At 42.9% G+C, this 16,032-nt stretch overlaps 1 protein-coding gene across 1 annotated transcript in view; it reads right to left on the reverse strand.

Annotated features, from left to right (window-relative positions):
• Window positions 1-674: 674 nt before the first annotated feature.
• Window positions 675-16,032, reverse strand: part of LOC140508282 (uncharacterized) — a 216,110-nt gene continuing 200,752 nt past the window's right edge. The window contains 4 exon segments of the mRNA XM_072616081.1: window positions 675-1,423; window positions 1,425-4,242; window positions 5,019-5,145; window positions 10,641-10,723. Coding sequence (XP_072472182.1) covers window positions 1,285-1,423; window positions 1,425-4,242; window positions 5,019-5,145; window positions 10,641-10,723 — 3,167 coding nt within the window. The 3' untranslated portion in view covers window positions 675-1,284.

Consider the following 16,032-nt stretch of genomic DNA (forward strand, 5'->3'; position numbering starts at 1 on the left):
CATGAACTGATGCTGAGTAAAAAGAGCAGAGTCAAGAGAACATTGTACACAGTAACAACCAGACTATGCAAGGGATTTTTCTGGTAGACTTAGCCTTTCACAGCAATGCAAGGACTTAAAACACTCTCAATGGATTCTTGACACAAAATGTCATTCACATCCAGAGAAAGAACTATGGAACTGGACTGCAGAATAAAGCAGAATATTTTCTTTTGTGTTCTTTTTTGTTTTTTTCATGGTTTCTCCCATTCATTTTAATTCTTCTGTGCAACATGACTAATGTGAAAATGTGTTTAATAAGAATGTATGTGTAAAACCCATATAAGACTGCACATTGTCTAGGAGAGGGAGGGGGAGAAAATCTAAGACTTACGGAATTGATTGTAGATAACTGAAAACAAATAAATTAATAATAATAAAAAAATCAAAATGGCCCACTCCCTTAAGAAATATTAATAAGTCTCAAATTAAAGAGCATGTTTTACAATATCCAATGTAATGGGGTGAAGAAAATGGGCTTCTTCTGTGGAACTAAGCAATGTAAGCAAATTTCCCTTGGTTAAGATCAGGGATTCACTGTCTCTCTGTGTCTATCTTTTCCTGTCTCCCTCTCTCTTTCTCACTTGACCTATCCATGACGACACTAAGAATCCAAGGAATGATCACCATCAAAGTAATATTTCCATACTGATTTAATGTTTGCAAAACATTTAACAAATATTGCTTAATTAAATCTTCACCTCAACTCTGGAAGGTGGATGCCCTTATCATTCCTATTCTACAGATGGGGAAACTTAGGGAAGATTAGGTGACATTAATTGCTCAGTGACATACAACTAAGAAGTTCCACAGGCTGAAATGGAATTCACCTAGCACCTTAAAAAAAAATATTACAGAAACTGATGTCCAATAGGTACCAAGATACTTAGAATTTTTCTGCCTGTAAAGAACAGGAAACACTACGCATACCAATTAATGGAGGAATGGCTGAAGAAATGAAGTTTATGAATGTCATGAAATATTGAGGAAGGATGGCAAATAGTAGGATTTCAGAGAAAAAAAATTGCATGTATAGGGTTTTATGTATAGGATGGAATTTGGGGATGTTTAATGAAGTCTCTTTTGGTGAGAGAGCTAATGCTGTCTGTGCTGCAGCAAGAGGCCTTCCCTTGTTAACTGGATCCAAAGCTATGTCTTCAGCATGATTTCTCCAAAGTATAGTCAAGTAGAACCTCTAGGGAAAGCCTTTCCCACCTTCATTCCAGATGGCTAGGTGGCAAGACTCTACCTCATTGCAAAAGCCTGTCTACATTTATTATAGTCATAAGGCTTCTGCCCAGTGTGGATTCCCTGATGGAAAGCAAGATTGTCCCTGTCTCTGAAATCCTTTCCAAAGTGATTACATTCATGAGGTTTCTCTCCAGTGGATTCTCTCACGTGCTAAAAGACTGGATCTTGTTCTGAAAGTCTTTCCACACTGATGACATTCAAAAGGTTTCTCTCCACTGTGGATTCTCTGATGCACAACAAGACTCGACTTCCTTAAGAAAGCCTTTCCACATTGATTACATTCCTAAGACTTTTCTCCAGTGAGGGTTCTCTGATGTGCAGCAAAACCTCCCCTGTCTGTGAAAGCCTTTCCACAATGATTACCTTCATAAGGTTTCTCTCCAGTGTGGATTCTAAGATGGGCAGCAAGAACACTCCTCTCTCTGAAAGCCCTTCCACATTGATGACATTCAAAAGGTTTCTCTCCAGTGTGAATTCTCCGATGCAGAGCAAGACTGGAGCTGCCACTAAAAGTCTTTTCACATTGATGACATTCATAAGGTTTCTCTCCAGTATGGATTCTCTGATGTGCAGCAAGACTGCTCCTCTCTCTGAAAGCCTTTCCACAGTGATTACATCCATAAGGTTTCTCTCCAGTGTGGATTCTCTGATGGGCCCCAAGTTTACTCCTGGTAGTAAAAGCCTTTCCACATTGATTACATTCATAAGGTTTTTCTCCAGTGTGAGTTCTCTGATGTTCACCAAGCTGGGAGCGTGTTCTGAAAGTCTTTCCACATTGATTACATTGAAAAGGTTTCTCTTCACTGTGGATTCTCTCATGAGCAACAAGATGAGGGCTTGTTCTGAAAGTCTTTCCACAGTGATTACATTCAAAAGGTTTCTCTCCAGTATGGATTTTCTGATGGACCACAAGATAGGAGCTTGTTCTGAAAGCCTTTCCACAGTGATTACACTTAAAAGGTTTCCCTCCATTATGGATTCTTTGATGAGCAAAAAGACAGGAGCTTGTTCTGAAAGCCTTTCCACACTGATTACATTTAAAAGGTTTCTCTCCAGTGTGGATTCTCTGATGTACAGCAAGATTGCTCCTGTCTGTGAAAGCCTTTCCACATTGATTACATTCAAAAGGTTTCTCTCCGGTGTGGATTCTCTGATGTACAGCAAGACTGCCCCTATCTCTGAAAGCCTTTGCACAGTGATTACATGCAAAAGGATTCTCTCCAGTGTGGATTCTCTGATGTACAGCAAGATTGCCCTTACCTGTGAAAGCTTTTCCACAGTGATTACATTCATAAGGTTTCTCTCCAGTGTGGATTCTAACATGGGTAGCAAGACTCCCCCTCCTTGTAAAAGCCTTTCCACACTGATTACATTCATAAGGCTTCTCTCCAGTGTGGAGCCTCTGATGGGCAGCAAGACTTCCGATGTCTGTGAAAGCTTTTCCACACGGATTACATTCAAAAGGTTTCTCTCCACTGTGGATCCTATGATGGACACAAAGATACTCCCTCCTTGTGAAAGCCTTTTCACACTGACTACATTCATAAGGCTTCTCTCCAGTGTGGATTCTCTTATGTCTAGCAAGCTGGGAGCTAGTTCTGAAAGTCTTTCCACAGTGACTACATTCAAAAGGTTTCTCTCCACTGTGGAATCTCTCATGTCTAGCAAGTTGGGAATTCATTCTCAAAGTCTTTCCACATTGATTACATTCATGAGGGTTCTTCTCTCCAGTATGGATTCTCTTATGTCTAGCAAGCTGGGAGCTAGTTCTGAAAGTCTTTCCACAGTGACTACATTCAAAAGGTTTCTCTCCATTGTGGAATCTCTTATGTCGAGCAAGCTGGGAGCCCATTCTGAAAGTCTTTCCACATTGATTACATTCCGAAGCCTTCTCTCCAGTGTGGATTTTCTTATGTCTAGCATGCTGGGATCTTGTTCTGAAAGCCTTTCCACAGTGATTACATTTAAATGGTTTCCCTCCACTGTGGATTCTTTGATGAGCAACAAGACAGGAGCTTGTTCTGAAAGCCTTTCCACAGTGATTACATTTAAAAGGTTTCTCTCCAGTGTGAATTCTCTGATGTACAGCAAGATTGCTCCTGTCTGTGAAAGCCTTTCCACATTGATTACATTCAAAAGGTTTCTCTCCAGTGTGGATTCTCTGATGGGCAGCAAGACTGCCCCTATCTCTGAAAGCCTTTGCACAGTGATTACATTCAAAAGGATTCTTTCCAGTGTGGATTTTCTGATGTACAGCAAGATTGCCCCTGCCTATGAAAGCCTTTCCACACTGATTACATTCATAAGGTTTTTCTCCAGTGTGGATTCTGTGATGGATACAAAGACGATCCCTCCTTGTGAAAGCCTTTCCACATTGATTACATTCATAAGGTTTCTCTCCAGTGTGGATTCTCTGATGTTCAGCAAGACTGCCCCTGCCTATGAAAGCCTTTCCACATTGATTACATTCAAAAGGTTTCTCTCCACTGTGGATTCTATGATGGACACAAAGATACTCCCTCCTTGTAAAAGCCTTTTCACACTGATTACATTCATAAGGCTTCTCTCCAGTATGGATTCTCTTATGTCTAGCAAGCTGGGAGCTTGTTCTGAAAGCCTTTCCACAGTGATGACATTCAAAAGTTTTCTCTCCACTGTGGACTCTTTGATGGGCACCAAGTTTGCTCCTGCTAGTGCCACTCCGAACACAGTCATTCCCTGAAGTCATATTCTTACAGTGATTTAGGATACAAGACTGTCTGAATCTCTTTCCAATTTCATCAAATTCACAGTCACTCTTGGGACTTTTATCTAACTTGATATGAGTGTCATGGATTTCTCCCAATTTGAAGTCCCAGGGACCATCCCTCATGAATCTGTGCAGAACATCTTTTTCCAGAAAACTTCCAAGATTTTTGGTCACCTCATTTTCTTCAAACCTGTTCTCTAAATCTGAAGAAAACAAACAATCAAACATATATACACCAAAAGATATACACATATAAGCATATGCAATAGCAATGGTTAGTGGAGATTTATGGGGCTCATAACCTTGGCACTACCAGCTGAAACACAACTTGTGTACTCTGATAACAAACATGTGCATTTAAGAGACTGTATCAGCATAAGGAGGAGACAGGCCGGCTGTGAGATTGACAAAGCAGTTGTACAACACAGCGTGCTGGATACATCAGACTTATTTACTCCAAGCTAACCACTCACATTCAACAAATGCAACAGCCACAATTCAACATGGATACCAGACTTAATATCAACATATTAGAGTCATTTTCCATGGGTAGAACATTTTAGTTTCTGTCTTTGTTTTGGTAGATGGACTCCCAGGTATTTTATATTGTCCAGAATTTGGGGCAATTTCTGTTCTTCCTTTGAGGAGATTCTTGGAGAGCCAAGGATTTCTTGTCCTACTCTGCCACCTTGCCTGAATCCCCTTCCACTCTTTTTGGCATGATATTTTCAGTGAAGTTGTTAGAAATCATCACAGAGGAGGAATATGGCATTTAGGTCTGACACCTAAGAAGTGGTAAATTATTTAACTTGAAAAGGTGACAAGCCAAGACCAATGGAGGGTTGGTACACACAAAAGAGTGTGCACTCAGTGAAGCTTCTGAAGCTGAGATGCACCAGAACATGCATCCATTCTTTGCCACTTGTGAAAATTTAGGCCTGACAAGTAACATTAAGAAAAGAAAGGAAATGGTCCTTACCCAGAGACAGCAGGTTCTGGACATTCTCCAGCATGACCTCATTGTACAGCTCTTTCTGAGAATGGTCCAAGAGGCCCCACTCCTCCTTAGTGAAATCCACAACCACATCCTTCAATGTCACCAACTCCTAAACCATCAAAAGTCACATGATTTAGAGCTCAAAGAGACTCCAGAATTCCTCCAGTCCAACTCTCATCCCTTTCAAAGCGGGAAGTGAAGTCCAGAGAAAGGATTTCCGTAACACTCATACAACTTTTACAAGCATCAAAAGTCAACACTTAAAATCAGTTATTAAGACCACAATGGAATATGGTGAAAAGCATTTTACATTTGAAATGAGAATCATAATGGAATAATCAAAGCAAGTAAAATGCTTTCCTAGACAATGCTTCTCCTGATGGGATTAGGAACAAGATATGTGCTCTATTAGTGATGCACAAGAATCTGTATGGGAGACAGTGGGAACATGTGTAACTCCACCTCTGTCCTAAGTGACATATGAAGAATATTCTTATGAAGAGCTTGTGAGAAGTTGGTTAGGACTGTGGATTCTGGGAGGAAAAAAACAACGAGGTGACAGTGATCTCTCAGGAATGAACAAAGAAATTATCAAGTCAAATTGGGAAAAGTCTGTAATAAAGTATGAAGAAGAGAAAAGTATGAAAAGAATTCTAAAGGGAGATTACTCACAATATGGCCTCACCTGAGTGGTATGAGACTGTTTCCAGCCAAGTGATGAAGAATTCTCTACTCTTATACCGAGGGGTTGAGATGACCCTGGGTATGATGAGTCATACTTAAGATCTTCTCTCTTTGCTTTATGATTGCTCTCAAGTGTTCATGGAATAAATACATTCATTCATTTTAACATTTAATTACAGAGAAATAAGAATAACTATATGGGAAAAGGAGGGTTCCTTCCATCATTAAAAATGTAAAATTTTATCAAATGGGGTTACAGATTAAGCTAATGTGTAAGAAAGACATTGCACATTTGTGACAAATAAATTATTTCATCATGTTGCTACAACTCTGGACCACTGGGCTTGGGTTGTTTAGGGAGTCAAAAGAATGAGTCAAGAAGCAGACTGATGGAGACTGCACAAGAAAGTGACTGCTTCTTCAATTCCTCTGATGCTTGGGAGGGCCATCTATTGTCACAATCTGGTACATGCAAAACGTGTTTAGCCAAGGCACTTGACATCTGACGTGTCTCATTTCTAGCAGAATGATTCACTGGTTAAGAAGTTGTATTACTACAGAGCAATTCTCTTTCTTGTAGATACAAATTTCTTCACCTTTTTATCACTTTGATTTCATTTAAAACATCTCATTTATCTTGCATTCATATATTTCACATATGGCATCCTTTATTTGTTATGGAATTTCTAAGCAATTGAAGAATCTTTTATTCTCTCCCTGATTTTTGTAGATTCCCAAGAGTTTACAATTCTTCTTACTAGATGTTCTAACTCCTGACTCTTCCCTGCATTCTATTCATTCATAATGTGAACAATCACTAGAGGAAGGCCATGCTTTTCTTCATTGATAACTCATCTCTGGAATCCCTAACTTGTTCTCATCAGAAGCTCTTGAACATCTCTTTCCTTCCCCATCCCCCCACATTCTCTATTCCCCAACATGGGGTGAGCTCATGTTCTCCAAACACCTATATAAGAAGAGGGTCAGCCCAAATATGTCCATATTTCCACATGTGCACTGTGGTGCTCTACACTGGCACTTCTCACTAACTCTGCCACCTTGTCCCAGTGTCTTGTGCCCAAAATCTCTTCCTTTGATGTGTTGTCTTTCCATTCAGAGTGGAGTCTGTATGGGGAGAGGACAGCCTTTCTTCATATCTGTTTGAATCCCTAGGCCTTAACACATTGCATTGCATTATTCACTTGTTTCAGTTGTGTCTGACTTTGCTATACCCCAGATGAGGTTTCCTGAGCCAAGATGCAAGAGAGGTTTGTCATTTCCTGCTCATGCTAAAAATGATGAACTGAGGCAAACACTGCTAAGTGACCTAAGTGACTCAGCACCACACAGCTAGTAAGTGTTTGATATCTGATTAGAACTCATGACTTGAGTCTTCCTGATTCCAAGGCCAGAATTCTATGTACCTTGCTGCCCTCTACTCACTCCTTATCCCTTTATCTTACTTAGCATTCATCCTTTCTTTCCTGAAAGGGCCCTCTGCAAATTTAGCATTGATACTTTAATATCCAAATCTGACAAATTTATCCTGTAAGATGGGATTTAGTTGAAAAGCTGCACTTACGGATCCTGAATGCTGCAGGTTCCTCACTCCTTCTCTAGATGGATTGCATTCAGATCCCAGGATACTGTCATTTTAATGTAATGAGGTATTGCACTCTTTTCTTTATAATTTCTGAACATATGGCCTTTATATCAGATGTTAAGAGTATGTTTTGTGAAGGTATGACCCACTGACAGAGGGTAAAACATCACAAGTACCCGTGTGACTTCAGAGGAGACCACATCTTCATTTAGTTTAGGACACACTCAGTTCTATTTCCAGCCAGGACTTCTTCAAAGTATAGCACTAACTTCTCTGGATCAGTCTCCTGCCAGAGTTTTAATGTGGCAATCTTTCTCCTCAGAAGCAGAAGGAACTCAGTCCCTTCTCATTCATGAAGGAGGGAGAATGAGAGTTGATGGACAGATGAGGGAATAGGAGCTGTCAGGAGGAACCAGTGTATTACATTTTCGCCCAGGCACAATGTGAGCCTGGGAGACCAAGTAGGTGCTCTAGGACAGGGTCAAGAAGGAAGAGGGGTCAGCTGATGGAGACCAGGAATGGGAGCAGAGAAGGCAGAGACCTGAATTTCTAGCCATGAATGTGAATGGAGAAAGATGATCCAGGGAACTCAAGAGTAAGAAAGAAAGAGAGTGGTGGACTCCTTCAGAAAGGCATTCCTCTGCTTTCCATATGGCCCACATTTCTAGGCAAATTCTGCCTTGGATTCCTTCTTTTGGCAGACTCAAGCTGCTCTCTTCCTTGACATGAAGATGTCTCCTAAAAATCCTGGGCTTGCAGTTCCCAGGAAGGTCTGAGCTGGGAGGTCAGATGGCCTACCTGTAATCTAACTGACTAGGCTTCAGAGACCAAGAAGTGGTCTTTGATGCCACCTTCATGCCCTGATTCCTGCTTCACTCAGCCCCCAAGAGCCCTACTCCAGAGGCCCTGTCTCCTGACTGGAGAGAGTTCATTTCCATCAGCCCAACCTGTATCCAATGTCTCCTGTTCTCTGGACACCCCACTTCCCCAATCCCTTTCCTTCTCTAACTCTTCAAAGCACACTCACACCTATTGCATTAATATCCCCCAAATCTTACCACCGAAGCTTTCACGTAGCAAGTGGGTAATGGTTTTTAGAAATGAATTTTAGAGAAACCATAACTTACTCCAGTGGATGCTATACTAGATGTCCTGAAGTAGATCAATGGCCCTTTCAGTACCTCCCTTCCCCCAATCTCTTTGAGAAAACTCAGGACCCACATCCTGTCCTGTTATTCTGTCTAAGAAGGTACAAAGGGCTTAACAAATGTTGATTAACTTCCTGACTAATCAAGCAGCTACTATTTTCTTTGGACTGGTATAAGTAGCTATGCTAAAGACCCTTGTGACAGACTTTCCTAAATCTAACTCTAAATCCACACTTTCTTTCTTTTCCTAAAAATGTTCCTTTCCCTCTCTCTGTCTGGTAATCTGATCTGACCCAAAACATCTTGGTAAGCTTGCCTACAAGGCCTCAGGGATCCTACACACAGGTTGGGTCATGAACCTCAGGAGGAGAGCTGGTCTCTATGTCCTTAGTGGAACTGGGAGACACATATGTTCATCAGGGAGCGTGTCATACTCTTGACTGGATAAATTAAACAGAGTGCACTATCCGTGTGTAACCTGCACTCCCATATTCTGCCTGTCCCTAGCAAGGACCCTGTCAATTCTCACAAAAGGATCAAATGAGATAATATTGATATGGCTCCCGGCACGTAGCACACAACATGTAACCAGCCCCTCAACGCTTTCCAGCCTTCTTACACCTTGGTGCTCTTGTCTCTGACCAAGAGACATGGACCTCCTGGCTGGACAAGACACTCCATCCCCTGACCCTGTGCCTTCCCAATGGCTGTCTATCATGCTTGGAATGTCCTCCCCCCTCACCTGGGCCTCCTGGCTTCCTTCACATCTCATCTGACATCTCCCCTCCTGAAAACCAGCTATTTCTGGTCCCGTCCCTCTCACAGTGCCTCCCATCCATGCCCTATAGAGCTTGTTTGCACTCAGATGCTGACATGATTTCTCCCAATTAGACCGAGCTCTTGGAGAGCAGGGACTGTTAATTTTTTAAAGTTTCTTTAAAGTACCAATACTTTAGCACAGTGCTTGGCACAGAGGAGCCACTCTCTAAATGCTTATTGACTTGATGTAAGAAATGGCCAATGAGAGGGATTCATAGAGACCTGGGGAGGTTTGTGTGGCCTGAGGCAGGAGGACATGAGCAGAACCAGGAGAATTTCTTCTCTGTGGACAGCAGAGCAAAGGACAACCCACCTCCAACAGGATAAAGTTTCCTTGGCTTTTCAGGTTTGGTGATGCTGGTCAGGTCTGTGGATGGACTGCACTTCACATGATACTTTTAGGACATGACAGGGAGCCTGGAGAACTAGCTGGGGCAACCCCTAGAGCTAGGCCATGGAAGGAGGCCCTATCCTGGCAAGCCTGGAGGACAGTCACCAAGAGGTCAGAGAGGGAAAGAGGCCCAATGGAAAGGGAAGCCAGCAGAAGTGAGGTGTGGGGAGGGGCCCTTGTTCAGTCCTAAGTGGCACCTGCATGTGCAGAGCTGGTTCCCAGAAGACAGAGAGATCTCAGCATTGAGGGAAGATGGCAGAAAGAATTCAGCTCCAAGGTTCTCTGCTTCCTTCCAATCTACCCTGCATAGGTCTTCTGGATCCCTAGAATCCTTCCCTCCTTGGCCCTGCCCTTTCAGAAGAGAATCTGTGCCTCATAATGTAAGCACTTCGGTCGCTACCTGATTAATAACACTTTGTCTCTGTCATTCTCAGGTTAGACATTGGCTCAGTACAATCCTGTTAACACTTCTGTCTTCTGCCAGGACCCCTCTGCCCACCTGCCCTCCACCCCACCTGCAAATGGATGTTCCCTAAGGACAGAGGCTTTATTTCTCTACATTTACAGAATGGTTTGTGCTTTCCCTCAGCATGCACACCCATGTCCAAGGACACACGTATAAGCAGGAGACACCACAAAGCAATGGAAAGCAAATCCACTGGCTTTAGATGCCTGAGTCTTGGGTTCAGATTCTGTCTCTGCCATTTATCACCACTGTTACCGGAATCCAGGAACTGTCATTGCCTGGCCCTCTCTCCTAGGACCCCAAACCTGTGACAAGCTTTGCTAATTTAACATTGTTCGCTAAGGTTTTACTCACATTCACTGTGGGTCAGCTCCTGGGGCACCAGCAGAATGGGGTTCTGGCTGTCCCCTTCTGTAAAAGGGGATAAAGCTTCCATGACTCTTAGATTATAATTTGCTGATGCAGGTCAGGCCTGTGGAGGGACTGCACTCACCTGGGATGAGGGTTTCTGAGGTACAGAAATCATTCTCCTTGGTCTCTGGCCTAGGAATAGGCTGTGGTCCTCTGCAAGGTGACCTGGGGAGGGAGAAGAACCTCAGGGTGGGAGAGACATTAACTTTGCCTTCTCCTCCCAGGGTGGATGCTGACTTGCCAAGGATGAGGGAGGGGAAGCTCTCAGAATGGTTACAAAGGCCCTGCTCTGCCCTCAGGGGAGAGACTCCATCTCAGGAGGAGGGCAGCAGGGAGTTTTTTTCCAAAGTAAAAGGCAAAGAGAATTCACCACCAAGGAAATAGGGCAGAGACATCTCCCTTCCAAGGGAAGAGGTCAGAGAGACCACAGCTCCAGGGAACATGAAGGGTTCTCTGTTCTGAATGAAGAATGCAGCTACAAAGGAAGAAAGCAGAGACCTTAGCTCCAAAGAAGGCAGAGATCTCAATACCTACTGCTTCTGTACCCAGTCAGCCTGATCTGGTTTAATCCCAAGAGTCCCACCCAGCCCGCCCGTCCATATTCTAGATTGACCCCTCTTCTCCCCTGCCCTCCTCCCAAGGTTTCAAACCTCACCCCAGGGAGAAAATTCCACCATGGCCCCCACCCACCTGGCTTGTCATATCTGAACTCCCCTCCATCATTTCTCTACCACTTCTCTCCTTCCCTCCCTCCCTTCCCTTTCTCTGGGACTCCAGATGTCCTGAGCAGATTCTCCTGGTCTTCCTTCTCTCCCTCCAATACACTCATCTTCCCCACAAGGATGTGCCCAGCCTAAATCCCTCCTGGTTATCACAGCCATTCCCCTCCCCTGATTTCCTCCCCTCTGACACCTCTCTTTTTTCTCTGCTGCCTGGGCCCAGACCTGCCCACCCCCACTGAGCTCTCCTCCAAACTGGAGACATTTGCCACCTTGGCCTATCTCCATTCCTGATACACTGAGGGGGCTTTACCTTCTATCTTGTCTCACAGGAAAACAAGTGAATCCTAATGGGGAGCTAAGGCCAGGACATCAGGATCCCTGGGTCCCAACTCACGTTACAGCTCACTTTATAAACCTTATCTACTGATATAAACCTTTACACCTCCCTCTAAGTGTTTGCCTGTTACAGGATTTAGTAATTTGATTCCATGCCCTGGGAGGTCCAACTCTTTTTCTCCTCCAACCTGCCACTCAAAACCTTAATTCTATTAACAAGAGGAGAGGTGAAGAAAGCAGGACCTCTTGGTCCTGGGGCACAAGGACGGCTGGAAATTAGGAAGGAGGCCAGAGACAGACTGATCTGGGATTGCTGTTGGGGGTGAGGGGAGCACATTATCCCAGCACAGAATCCTCAATGATTCTTCTGGTATTTATTTACTTTTACAAAAGTAAAGTCAGTCCCCACCCTCAGGGACCTTATCTGGCAATGGGGAGTGGTAGGCAGGGAGGGGCTCTGTGGTAGAAAACTGTGCTGGACTGGGTAGTCAGGTCTTGGGGCACAGACTGACACATGCTTCAGGGCCTGGAGCAGAGAGGGAGAGGCCCTAGGGTCTCATTTCCTCAACTGGAGAGGAAAGGGAAAGGTTGGGGATGAAAATAAAGCCAAAGGAAGAAGTATACCTAGCTATCTACAGATTTATATAGTCACATATTTACACAGATATCTAGAAATCTACTTGGCTTGGTGGTAAAACTGACTGCTCAGTGGAGAATTAAAAGCTTTTCTAGAGCTTTTCCAGGGAACTCAGGGATTTTAAGAGAAGGATGCCCTCTAACCCTGGGAACCACCAGGATAAAGACAATGACTGGGATGGAGCATCACCAAGGAGGAGAAGCCAAAAAGCCAGTTGGGCCATTCAATGCTTCGTGAAGAGGAGCTGTGTGTAACCAACTTGGAGAGGGGGCTGGGACCCAGTTCTGTAGAGCTCTTAAAGAGCAAACAGATGCATCTTTAATCGCACATTGATATTATGGGAGGTGCTAGAATTTACCGAGAGGAAGAGATGTGGGGAGGACAGAACTTTAGGAATAGAGAGATCTGTCACCTTCAGAGCAGATTTTTCCCCCCAGTGCCTATTAAGTTAGTTAAGTTGATCCGGTTAAGTTCATAGTCAGGTCTTTTGAGGGGAGGAGGCTCACATGGTTAGTTTTGTTTACTTGGCCCAATTAGAGAGAATTCTTTCAGTAGCCAGTATTCCAAAGTGGTTTGGCAAAATAGTGGAAGGGAGAGACAGATAGTTATTGAAAGATAAAATTGAAAGGCAAAAATAGACAGTAAAATTGTAATACTGGAGATAAAAATATACCACATTCAGACTCATTCAAATTAAAAGGATAATCAAGAAGATTTAGTAACTAATGCTCTATGATGAAAGGTAGCCAAGGCAGAGGAAAGAATCAGGGATGCCTTCTAGGCTGCTCATATGGAAGAAACAAATTGAATGTGGGGGACACAGCATCTCTCCAGAAAGTTACCTTAGATGTCAAAGAAACTAAGCTTCCTCACAGGGCTATGAGAACAGAGACAGATCCTCAGTTGTGCTTTTTTTTTCACAGTCTAAGCCCACTGATTCAGTTTTGAAGGGGACCTCCAATAACTGGGCAGTCCCCACCAAGATATTCTGACAGAATTAACTAAAGTCCTACCTCCCCTGACCCCACCAGACATTCTGGGAAAGGGAAAACATCCCCACGGAAACAAACTTTGCAAGTTCTGAGACCAAGGTTAACATTCTCCCCAAACCCAAATCCCCTGACATTCTGTCTCTATCACCCAACCACCCCAACGAGGAAAGTGGCTGCCCAGCCTACCCAAATAGACTGAGGATGGGAGAACCCCTAATTATGCCTCTACTTGCCTTTCTTCCCTTGAGGTTCTAACCACAAGGTAATTACCAGGGGGCTGAGGCTACTTTATCTTCTGGGAGGAATTCCAGCTAGTTGGAACAGGGGAGAGAGGCCTGGGCCTGGAGTCAGGAAGAACCAAGGGTTCACATTTGACCTCAGGCACCATGTGATTGTTGGCAAGTCACTAGAACTGTTTGTCTCACTTTCCTCAATTATAAAGTGGGGAGAACAATGGCACCTCCCCTCAAAGGCTGCTCTACAGATAGCACTGGTGAAGTGTTTGGCAGCCCCTGTCACATGGGTGTGTTAAAAAGGTGAGCTATTCAGTGTGGCAGAAATTAGGCATAGACCCATGCCTGACACCATACACAAGAATAAAGTCCAAATGGGTACATGATTTAGGTATAAAGATTGATACCATGAATAAACTGGAGAAGCAAGGAATAGTGTATTTATCAGATTTATGGAGAAGGGAAGAATTTTTTACTAAAGATGAGATAGAAAGCATTATGAAATGCAAAATGGATAATTTTGATTACATTAAATTGAGAAGCTTTTGCACAACTAAACCCAATGCAACCAAAATCCTGAGGGATGTAGTAAATTGGGAAAGAATTTTTACAGCTAAACTCGGGGATAAAGGCCTCATTTCGAGAATATATAGAGAACTGACTCAAATGTATACTCATACAAGTCATTCCCCAATTGATAAATGGTCAAAGGATATGAACAGGCAATTTTCAGAAGAAGAAATTAAAGATATCTATAATCATATGAAAAAATGCTCTAAATCACTTTTGATTAGAGAGATGCAAATCAAAACAACTCTGAGGTACCACATCACACCTATAAGATTGGCAAACATGACAGAACAAGAAAATGATAAATGCTGGAGAGGATATGGGGGAGTTGGAACACTAATTCATTGTTGGTGGAGCTGTGAGCTCATCCAACTTTTCCGGAGAGCAATTTGGAACTATGCCCAAAGAGCTACAAAAATGTGCATACCCTTTGACCCAGCAATATCGCTACTAGGACCATATCCCCAAGAGATCATAAAAATGGGAAAGGGTCCCACGTGCACAAAAATATTTATAGCAGCACTCTTTGTAGTTGCCAAAAACTGGAAGTCAAGGGGATGTCCATCAATTGGGGAATGGCTGAATAAATTATGGTATATGAATGTAATGGAGTACTATTGTGCCATAAGAAATGATGAACAAGAAGACTTCAGAGAGGCCTGGAAGGACTTATATGATCTGATGCTGAGTGAAAGGCGCAGAATCAGGAGAACTTTGTGCACAGCAATGACCACAGTGTGCAAGAGTTTTTTCTGGTAGACTTGGAATTTCGTAATAATGCAAGAACTTATTAAAAAAAAAAACATCCCAGTGGTGGTTTTCTAAGGCAAAATGCCTTCCACACTCAGAGAAAGAAATATGGAAGTCATTCGCAAAATGTAGCAGATCATGTTTGTGTGTGTGTGTGTTTTTGTGTGTCATGTTTTGATTTGTTATATGATTTCTTCCATTCATTTTAGTCCGACTACATAGCATGACTATAGTGAAAATGTACTCAATAGGAAAGTATATGTAGAACCTATACAGAATTGTATGCGGTCGTGGGGAGGGAGGGGGGTAATGGGGGGTATGTGGGGAGGGGATAAAATCTTCATTTTATGGCAGTGATTGTTAAACATTAAAAAATAATAATAATAAAATAAAATTTAAAAAAAAAAGAATTGGGGAAAAAAAACCTACATAAATCTTGGCTATCCAGTTAATAAATGAGAGCTGTTCTTTACCCCCAAAAAAAAAAAAGGTGAGCTATTATTATTTTTATTTCTGTCTAGAAGGTTCTTAGGACCTCTAGGCTGAGGAATAACCCAACACTAACTTCAATGTGCTTAAGACAAGACACTGTTTCTCCTCTGCTCCCCAGTGCAGTGTCTCAAATATACAGATGAGGAAACTGAGGCTAAGAGATTAAGTGACCTGACACAGCTGATAGGTATCTGGGGCAGGTTTGAATTCAGGTCTACCTGAGGTCCAATACAACCCACTGTTCCACCCAACCAGTTCCCATCATGCAGAAAACTGACAGTTAGCTACAAAAAAGCAGGACCAGGATTGAGGGAAAGGGAAGGGAAGAAAGTGGGGAGGGAGTAAAGGAGATCCCTTATGGATCCCTTGGGTATCAGTCCCACAGCCAGGAGGAGAACCAGGACAGCAATCCTCAACGATGTGTTTATCCAACAGGTGAGGTTGGGTGACAATAATAATTGCTACAGAGAAGTCAGGAAAAAGCCAATGAAGGGGCTACACCTGGGTCTAATCAAATCAGGCTGCATTCAAGGAACTTCAATTAGATATACTTGAAAATGTACATTCTTTTATAAAAATCTAAATACTAGGAATAATTTCAAAAAATGAAAACTTTTTAATTTTAAAGTAACAAAGGCCACAGGTTCCCCACCCCTGGGCTAGCATCTTTACAAATAAGGACACCATTGCTTTTAGCTGCTTGAATGGTTTGCAGGTGTTAGAGAAGGGAGCAGCGGGTGGG

Source organism: Notamacropus eugenii, chromosome 5, assembly GCF_028372415.1.
Source record: "Notamacropus eugenii isolate mMacEug1 chromosome 5, mMacEug1.pri_v2, whole genome shotgun sequence".
In the NCBI taxonomy this organism is placed as follows: Eukaryota; Metazoa; Chordata; class Mammalia; order Diprotodontia; family Macropodidae; genus Notamacropus; species Notamacropus eugenii.